Source organism: Cibotium barometz, chromosome 52, assembly GCF_041138505.1.
Source record: "Cibotium barometz isolate CiBa-2024 chromosome 52, ASM4113850v1, whole genome shotgun sequence".
In the NCBI taxonomy this organism is placed as follows: domain Eukaryota; kingdom Viridiplantae; phylum Streptophyta; class Polypodiopsida; order Cyatheales; family Cibotiaceae; genus Cibotium; species Cibotium barometz.
The window spans coordinates 40597994-40608356 of NC_141097.1; the positions used below are offsets into that span (position 1 = coordinate 40597994).

The 10363-nt window shown below is 40.2% G+C and overlaps 1 protein-coding gene across 9 annotated transcripts in view; it reads left to right on the forward strand.

Moving 5' to 3' along the window:
- The window catches only part of LOC147609119 (uncharacterized), a 38585-nt gene extending 34475 nt beyond the window's left edge, over positions 1–4110 (forward strand). For 5 of the 9 annotated variants that reach the window (XM_086788494.1, XM_086788499.1, XM_086788500.1 and 2 more), the window contains 7 exons: positions 2192–2275; positions 2384–2428; positions 2547–2593; positions 2901–2987; positions 3095–3154; positions 3260–3311; positions 3675–4110. In XM_086788494.1, the coding sequence (XP_086644620.1) occupies positions 2192–2275; positions 2384–2428; positions 2547–2593; positions 2901–2987; positions 3095–3154; positions 3260–3311; positions 3675–3766 (467 nt within the window). In that variant the 3' untranslated portion in view covers positions 3767–4110. The remainder of the gene's footprint in view (positions 1–2191; positions 2276–2383; positions 2429–2546; positions 2594–2900; positions 2988–3094; positions 3155–3259; positions 3312–3674) is intronic. The other 4 variants (XM_086788497.1, XM_086788496.1, XM_086788495.1 and 1 more) reach the window with 4 other exon arrangements.
- The last annotated feature ends 6253 nt before the right edge of the window (positions 4111–10363 follow it).

Here is a 10363-nt window from a genome sequence, read left to right on the forward strand (position 1 = left end):
GTGTCGTCTTCTACATTCTCAGTCTCTTCTCTCTCTCTATTTTCTAAATTGAATGCAAAATAATCTCACCACATAAAGGTATAAAGAAGGCCCTGTTGTGCGTTATCACGGTCAAGCTCAGTGCATGTAACAGGTTGCCTCTCAGTTTTGTAGAGTTCAGATAGGTGATGGTCTATTATACGGGTAGTGCCCATGCTTGTTGCTGCGTAACACAGTTTTTGTGGTAGCCATCATTCGGACCACATGTTTTATACGGCAGGATAGGTGGCCATAGAGTCACTGTCATGATTGATGATGGTGTCATTCACAACTTCCTACTCGTTGGTTAAGAAGTTGCATTTACCTGAGACCAAAAGTGACCATAAGTATATGGTCTTGTTAGCTAATGGTCACGATAGCACTGTCTGGGATACGGTGGTCGTAGGAGTGTCATTGGCTATGCAGGATTATGAGGCTATGTTAGATTTTTCAGGTCAGGCATTTAGCTACAGCGGATGTTTATCTAGGCTAGGAGTGGTTATATAGCCTAGTTGTACCCTGAGTTGTAGCTACCAAGAAGATTAGTGAGGCTATAGAGTGAGCGTGAGGTACCAGCTGCACCCTTTATTTCGTCCCTAGAGTTGTGCCGTGCCATCGATGTTGACGATATTTACGAGGTACATCTTTGTACCCTCTTACATAATTTTGTTTCCGTAGATGAAACATATGTTTATAATGTTGTTTCTATGGATGAAACAAAGGTTAATGTCAATGTTTTCGTAGATGAAAGTGGTATAAGTAGCGAAAACTTAAATGGCCTTGGGAGAGACTCCTATTTGTTGAAATCTATTTTGTCTTCGTGTGAACAAAACCTAGAACTCAAGGCAAAAAGCGAGATAGTAAAAACTAACAAGTATGCAGGGAGTTTTTTCCATACGATTTACCGGAGGGTGTTCCGCTTTCTAGAGATATTGACTATAGCATTGAGGTGCTGCCTGGTTCGAAACCGATAAGCAAGCGTGCTCACATAATTAGCCACTCCGAAGCACAGGAGGTGGAATAGCGGCTAGCTGAATACGTGAAGAAAGACTACCGTGTGCTTAATCAGATTATGATTAAGAACAAATACCTAATGCCAAGCATTGATGAGTTGTTTAATCAACTTAATGGTGCGAAGTATTTTTCTAAAATTAATCTTAGATTGGGGTATCATTAGTTCAAGGTTAGGGAATAGGATATTCCCAAGACTACGATTAGGACTCGTTTTGGACATATGAGTTCCTAGTCATGCTGTTTGGCTTGACAAATGCTCCAATGACATTTATGACCCTGATGGACAATGTGTTACATCCATATTTAGGAGAATTTGTAGTAGTTTTCCTAGATGACATACTTGTTTATAGTAGGTCCAGAAAGGAATACTTAAAGCATTTACGTTTGGTGTTCGAATTACTTAGGAAAAATACGCTATTTGTGAAGGAAAGCAAATGCACATTTTTTTGCTAAGGAGATTCACTGCTTAGGCCATGTTGTATCCATTGAGGGAACGCAAATGGATCCTGAGGAAAAAACTGTGCGCTTTTGTTTAGTTACCTTCCTAAGGTGCTTGACCAGCTTGCAATAATACCTGTTGGCCAGCCCCGCTGTCCAAACCTCTCGAGAGCACATGGTTTGACCGCCTGTGGGCTGCCAGCTTATGGCAGAGGCTATCTACCTAGCTTCCGTAACGTGCCGGTGACCCTACTGATGGTGATGACAGGCTGGATGTGTGTGACAACAATGTACCTACATTAATCAATCCTTTCCATACTGGTACCATTCACGCACAGTACATCGGGTATTTAACATTTTCAACCACCTTTTGTGAAACCTTGAAACTATAAAGCTTCATAAATCTTCCTATGACATAAGCTCACAAGGACTTAGTTTGAGAAACTAAAAATTTGCCTCCGATCTAAAATTTTCACTTTTTACTGCATTCAAATGTCACGAGACATAACTAAGTGAGTTTTTTTCTTTTCCTCATCCTTGTGTGTTTCATGAAGCTCATCTTTACTTCTTTGTTTCTTTAGCGAATGCTTGTGGAGAATCCAGTCCACATGTATGCAGTTAGTGTGGTCATGTACCTAAGTCTGCCTGCGAAGATAGTATTATGTGCAACTATCCCAATGCATGCTATAATTTTACTAATAGAAAATTGCTTTCATTTCAGGCCTGAAAAATCATGGGCTCTTTCTACTGTTGCTGGTCAGCTCCTGCTTAACTGAGTTTCTATATGTTGCGTGCTGCACCTTATGTAAGTTGCCATAAAGTGTCTTAAGCAATATGACATGCTAACAGTCTGCACTGACACTCTGTATATTCTATAAAATGTAAACTATTGTTTGATTGCTAATCTGTGTAGACTTGAAGGATGCCATTGGGCCTTCAGCTGAAAACCAGATGGAAGGTCTTTTTCTTCTATTGCTTCTTCTGTCTTGGTATTTTTTGTGGTGTGAAAGCTGTAGGCTTTGCAGATGATGTCAAGTTGATGATGTATAACCTTAAAAAGGCTCAGTAATTAACAGATGGCGATGGCATGTCCTTCGATGATATTCTCTACATGGCTTGGGAGGTATGTCTTATGCATCTACGCATGCATGCATCTTTGCATGTTTGTATGTATGTATGTAATGTGTGCATGGAATGTATGTATGTATGTATGCTTGTGTGTGTGTAATGTATGTACGGCCATATGTTTCAACATATGTTAACATATATAATATATGTATGTATTTAATCTGATGTATGTTAACATATGTTTCAACATATCACATATATACTATATGTATGTATGTATCTAATCTGATGTATGCATGTATGCATGCATGCATGTGTGCTCAATGATACTAAGTCTCTTGAAAGGGAATACTTACCTGCAGGCTTTGTTAATTGCATCTCAGCTATTTTCCAAGGAGGCATGGATGATTAGTATCACCTCATTTGTAGGGTTTCAAGTTATTTGGCAGGTTGGTCTTTTAAAATTGATGCAAATAAAAATTCAAAATTGATTTTCGGGCAAGATCAGCTTTTCAACTTGTTTATTGTGTGAGGTAGTTCGTGTGATTATGGGCAGGTTCCTTTTCTGATTTTCCAGATATATCTTGTTGCTATCAACTTGACCACTGATGAGTGGGTAATGCATTTGGTTTTTCTAAAATGTTGGTGCTTTCAAAGCCGACTGATTAGATTTTCACATAATTAATCAATGCAATTAATGATGTTTAGCTTTCATTTGAAGGTCAACTGGGAGGAGAATCCAAGGTTCTACAAAGAGACAGTAACTTTGCCTGGTAAGTGAAGAAGCCACAGGATTTGTGTATGAACTTCAGGTGATAAAAGAGGAATGCATGTTTGTATTCATGTATGTGTGTGTGCATTGCATGTGTGCATGTACGTATAATATAGTATCTATTTATGTATGTATGGTATGGTATGTGCATATATGCATGTGTGTGTATGGTAGGGAATGATATGCATGTACACATGTATGTATCATCCAGTAAGTGATTACTCCTTGGCTGCTCTTTTGCAAACACAACACATATCATGCACTCTCTTTCGGTATGTGAGCGTGCTGCACTGGTGTGTGTTTGTAGCTCTTGTAGTTTTTCTTTGGGGAAAATGGCAACCCCTCAATTTCTTCACTTATGCAGGAGGTTTATCCCGTCAGTCTAAAGCATTTGTGAATCCTTATGACGAGGGATTTCTAAGGAACTTCAAGGCAATGTTGCAGGAATGGAAGTAAGAGGGAAGTATTTGTGCAATAAAGCGCAGAAGTTGCAAAGTGAGTCTCATCACACCAACTGCTCTAGTGGTACAAGTATTGTGATCAAGGAAACATATTTCCCAGACTGACAGTTGATTGATTGGTGTCCAAGGTAGAACAGGTAACTCCTGTAACTTAGCTAAGGGAAGCTTTTACTCTTTTCAGCAAGGCTTGCATAGATCTTAAAATGTCAAATCTGGAGATTAAGGGGCTGCAATACTGAAATGGTGCTATATCTTTTAGTCAAAGCATTAATCTGATCTTGAAGTTCATCACAAGAGTGTAACTTAAGCCTTTTGAATATTTGTGTGCATTTTATCGCATGGGGGCAACTTGTTTTGTGACACTGTAAACTGAGGGAGGAATAGCAGGAAGAGTCTGCAGAGAACAGAAGTCATGATGGGGACAAGGGTTTAATCAAACTGTTACACTCACAGAATATCATGAACAAAAAGTGGTGGTGTGATACTATTGAACTTGACAGCAGAAAGACATTCACAGAAGCATACACCAATAAGCAAATCCTTGAGAATATGCACTCAGGTATAGCAGATGACTTGGAATAGAGAACATGGTAGTTATTCCACCATCAAACGATATGTTCATGATCAGCCATGAGCATTGAATGGTATTAACTATATATGTAAATCATTGCACACCCGATATAATAATGCATCTTAATTGGAAAAATATCAAGTGCTCTCACAAAGCAATTAGCCATTTTTTCAAAGGTTTCGAGTTTTGAAACATCATATGCGGATAAATGAATTGAGGGCATCATGCCTGCAATAGTGAGCTTATGTTCTAAATCAACATGCTTTTAACGTTGGATAGAGAAAGAATCGGAAATTCTTATTGTTTGCGTTGACATATGTAAGAGTGCCTGAAAACACCCACTTTTTTTGTTGTTGTAAAAACCACTATTACTATTATGTCAAATGGTCAAATGTGTAGAGAGAGAAGGAAAGAAAACTAAAAACATTGGAAAAACAAATCCAGATGAGATTGATCTAACTGTTGTTGGTAGCAATCATATGGAGATTGTCGCAATGATTGATGAAAATACTGATACTTGTCAATTGAGGTCGACTCGAAAACTAGTTGATTATGAGCAATCCACATTGTCTAGGGAGTCCAAAGTTGCATCCAGTGGAAATCTCTACTCAAATCTACCAAATATTCAAAAATGTTGAAACATGCACTTGGGAAATCTAGCATTCAAGCATTTAGATAAATGAAGCAGGAAATCTTATGCGTGAAGGTCGTGATGAATTTTCTCATTCAATTAAGAACATGAAGGACAATGAGCATAAACAGTCTTCCTTTTTGCCGAAATGCTACTAAGAGGAAGTATTCCTACAATGCAACACCAAAAGAAGATTCTATTTGAGAGGCAACTTGCTTTTCCATAGCCTTTGCAAAGTTTTTGTCCACCGCATTGTTGACTTACTCATATTTCGTAGCATATTTCCATGCTCCGAAAACCATGGTGGTGGTATAGTTCATCGTAGACTCTTGTTGGTTTGTGAAAAAGGAAATATCATAGAAACACAAGTCTCCTCTCTATGGAATATCCAATGTTCTAGTCTACCTTGGTCGAAAGCTAGTACGATGGAATATCCAAACTTCCAATCTACCTTGGTTGGGATCAAGTACGACATTTTGGAAGGGTTGAAGGTGTGTTTGGATTTTTTTCCCATGGAGGCTTGCAATGCATTCTCAAAACCCATCTTCTTTGAGCTTGCGAAAAAGAACATGTCCCTCAAGGGATATTACATCTTGCACAATACATATGCCTTTGACAGATAGAAAGTAAGCTCATCTAGAAGCTATAATTGACAATGGAGCAGCAAAAGCACAACTCCTATGTATGTTTTCTTGTCTAAATGATTTTTTTGGAAAAGAAAACACATGCGCGCACTAAAACACACAAACATATATGGTCATGTTATATAGCATGCATGCTAGTGTTATATGCAACTGTATAATTGTCTTAAGGAAAAAAAGATACGAATGTGGTTAAGCATTCACACATTTTCTCTCAAAAAATCTTAAAACCCAAAATGAATCCTTTCATTTTATTTTTTATTTTTTATTTTTGAGTATAAATTAAAAAACCCTATCCTAGGTTATGTATATACAATGTTCTCATTACACATGTATATCCAAAGCTAGAAAGGCTATGTTTATACAATGGTCCAATGACATAAGCTTGTAAACTCGGCTAGAACCTAAATCAATTATAATGATAACTCTTAGCATGCAGATGCATACAAAGGTCATGTTAACCAATGTGGTTAACATAGTAGATATCAATGGTGTAGAAACTAATGTAGAGTAGTTGAACTCAATTGTGAGAATGTCATATTTGGCCATGCTTTGTATTTATGAACTTTTTTCTTGTGTATCTTTTTTAAAGTAATTACTATGAGCGATTGATGGATCGATTGAAAATTCAAATCATTGAATTATTATTTCAATTATGAAAGTATGCTTTTTTATTTCATTGTAATCCCAAATTTTTGAGCCACTTTTATTAAATTGTATGGTGCTCATTTTTCATGAAAATAATCATATGTTCCTTTACTCTAGAGTAGAGAGATTTCCAAAGATGTTAAAAACACCTTTCTCTAAAGAGAAGATTCAAAATGTTTTGTATTGGCACATAAATACCCCATTTGTTATGTCCATGCACTAGCTCAAGTGGTTCATACGAAAGCTTGCCAATTCGCAAATGTTGGGTTTGAATCATGGCTTTGTAATTTGGTACCCCTTGTATTAACACTCAAAAATATTTATTGTCCATTTATTGTTTTAAAGTCTCTTTAATAATCAAAAGCCACCACCTTAATGAGACCAAATTATTTCAACTATGAAGATGCCAAAATATCTCATTATTATGATTATTTAAGACAAGAGCAGAGATGTACTCTTTTTTTAAAAATAATTTTGCAATTGAGTCATCAATCTCTCCTCTCATAAGTCATCGATCTCTCCTCTCATAAGCATGACTCCAATAAAATGCTTACATGCTCCTAGGAAAGAATTTGCCCTCATAGTAATGTCGAGTGTGGGGAAGAGATTTTGGGATCCACCGAAGGGTTGAGTGCGTGGGTTTAGGGTTCGGTTGAGGGTCGGAACACTTGGGACAGCGCGTAGGTTTGCGTCGATCATGTACCCTGTATGCTTGAGGTTGGCAAATGGGGGGCCTACACTGGGGACAAGAAACTCTGGATGCCTGTTGGTGAGGGGGATGGTGGGACCTTTTGGGGATCCACAATGAAGATGCTCCCTCATAGTAGCCTTGTCCTGCAAGAAGGATCTTGGGCACCCAGTGGAGAGATATTGAACCTTGTGGAGATTCGCTAGTATGGTTAGTAGTGTTAGTTTGGTTAGTGTGATGTGGTAGGGAAGCTGCTTGGCTTTGATTTGGCCATGTGAGAGCGTGTTGCCACTGTGCATGGTGGTGGTGTGGGTGTGAGAGGTGTTGATGTGGATTGCATGTTGAACGGCCTCTTTTTTGGGGGAACGGAGTGATAAGGGTGAGGTATTGGGGTACTTGTGGGTGGTGGAAATGGGAGTGCTTGGCATGGGGAAGCAACGGGAACTAGCTCTTTATATGTCATTAGGACAGGAGCTGGCTCTTCATCTGTCATTAGAATGGGAAACTCTGGATGCCTGCTGCTGGTGAGGGGGATGGTGGGACCTTTTGGGGATCCACAATGGAGATTCTCCCTCATAGTAGCCTTGTCCTGGAACAAGAAGTTGCTTGGGCACCCATTGGTGAGATATTGAACCTTGTGGAGATTTGTTAGCATGGTTAGCAGTGTTAGTTTGGTTAGTGTGATGTGGTAGGAAAACTGCTTGTGATTTGGGCATGTGAGAGCGCATTGCCACTGTGTGGTGTGGTGGTGTGGGTGTACGAGAGGCGTTGATGTGGATGGCATGTTGAACAGCATCTTTTTTGGGGGAACGGAGTGATAAGAGTGAGGTGTTGGGGTACTTGTGGGTGGTGGAAATGGGAGTGCTTGGCATGGGGAAGCAACAAGAACTGGCTCTTCATCTATCATTAGAATGGTAACGTGGCCAGAAGTCAATTGTGGGGTGGCCGTCTATGCATCCCAGTCGATGTTGCATTTGTTATGGCCCATCCATCCCCTATTAAGGAGGATCTCTTCATGCATAGTTCCTATAGGCATCACATAAAACTTCCCTTCCAAGGGATTATTTTCAATGTGGAACTACAGTGTGACTGTGCCGATGCAATGAATATGTTGTGAGAGGCAACTTTGGTGATAACGGCAAGTGTTTCTTTCAATGTGGGTTCCCCAAGGGAATGCCATGTTTCATATAGGACAGTAAATTGTAACTAGCCCCTGTATCAACAAGAGCTAATTTTTGGACAAAGTTGATTGGTGTGGTCATTCCTAACCATAACCGAGCTGGCTTCACCTCCCAGTCTTCTTCTTCTAAGTCAACTACTTGGGCCATGTTGACCATGATATGCTTTTACCTCAGCTTGGCTTGCCTTGCTTTGGCCTCTTCTTGCGCAGTTTTTTTCATATCCTCATAGTCTTTTTTTCGTTGTTTTTTTGTTATGGATAGCTTTTAAGGTGGCCTCTATGAGAGGTCCATAGTAGCGTTTGTGTTTACTACCATTAAAGTAACCAGCCATCTCAACACCATCATCAAGTGTTTCAATACACACAGCACCTTGTGGTGTGATCTCAAAGACTAAGAAAGGTCCTAAGCCCCTGAGCTTGAGCTTTTTCTTATGCATTTTGGTGCTAAATAAGAGGACCATATCACCCTCATTCATCTGTTTATCCTTGAGCTGATCATCAAACCATTGTTTATGCCTGAGCTTCTCTACAATCATGTTGCAAACTACTGCAAAGAGTCGGGTTTCATCAAGCTTTTCAAGTTCAAACAGGTGACAGCTTAAAGCATTTTCAGTGAGTTTTTCGTGTAATGCAACACGTAGACTTGGGACTAAGAACTCCATGGGCATGATTGCTCTTCAGTACCGTAGGTTAAACTGAAAAGGGTAGCATTGGTTGTTGCTTTGTACAAAGTTCTATAGGCCCAAAGTGCAGTTGGCAACTTCTATTCCCAATCGTTGGGGATGGCCTCCACTATTTTGGTGAGAATGGCACATAGGGTTTTGTTTGTGCTTTTGGCTTGGCCATTCGCTTGAGGATAGTAAGGGGAGGACTTCATGTGGGTGACAAGGAAATCTTGCAAGAGGAATTTGATTACCTCATAGATGAAATGTGTTCCATTGTCACTGACAAGCTTGACAGGACAACCGAAGCGTGTGATCACACACTCATAGAGAAATTTAGCCGTCGATCGAGCATCAACTTTGCGGGTTGCGCTAGCTTCTACCCACTTGGTGTAGTAGTCTATGGGGCAGCAATTATGTATCTAGCTTCAGTGTATTTGGCTGCCGGACTGATGGGTCCTACAAAGTCTATGCCTCATTTTTCAAATGGTTGTAAGGACACGATGGGGTTCAGGGCATGTGATCCTTGAAACGAGGGATTACTACACGCTGGCATTCATCACATCGTTTGACATACTCACCACGTCAGCCCATTAAAGTGGGCCACCATAACCCAGTTGTGAGAACCTTACAAGTAGTGATATATCTACTGCAAAGTGCCCGCTAGCGCACAGGCAAAGTGAGCGTGTTTAGACATACTCATCTTCTCTAACACGCCTTAGGATTTTGTCCTTGTCCTACTTGTAAAGTTGACCCAAGATAAGCTAGTAAGGGGCCGTTCTTTTGTATTAAATGACGGGCACGGTCCTTGTTGAGGAGAGGATCAACTGGTAAGCCATTGGCTAAGAAGTGAGCCACTTCTTTGCTCCATTCAAGAATCAAGCAAAGTTGGAAGAGCAGGAGGATTTGGATATTCTATAAGCTTTTTGGTGGGTAGCTGATGGGTGTCAATGGGTTCTTGGGCTCACGCGGCGACACATAGCATATCTTCTTCTTCAGATGAAGAAGTCAAAAAATGAGTTGTTGTGCCAGAGTTAGAACCTCTTTTGATAATCATCAGCTTTCTCCCTTCCCAACCTTGGTGGATTTTTTTCGTGAGCGGCGCTGAGTTACTCGAGCTTGTTCAGGGGCTCTTGCTTGGTCTTGGTTTTGAGAAGTTGATGCCCTTACAGTAGCAGCATGTGTTGTAGCCCTTTGCTTGTTTTGTAGCATGGTCATTGCATTGAGAGAGGGACTACTCAAATGAAACCATCGCTAACACTCATCAGGTTAAGGTTGGTGCTGGGATTAGCTTCATGATCCTTTCTAGTTATTCCTAGTCTTAGTGGGCAGTTATTGTACATATTATCGATACCACATCCAACGCACAATGGAGTCAAGGCGGGAGCACCTGCAGGGGCACTTGCCATTCTATTCCTGTTGGGACACTCGGCCACTCGGTGAGCTCCACCACAACCATAACATTGTATGGGCGGTCTTCTCGTTGTTCAATTCATATCCCTAGCCCGTGATATTGGGGCTGCTAAGTACACAAGGTACATTTGATCTCCCTCCATAACATAGTGACTGAG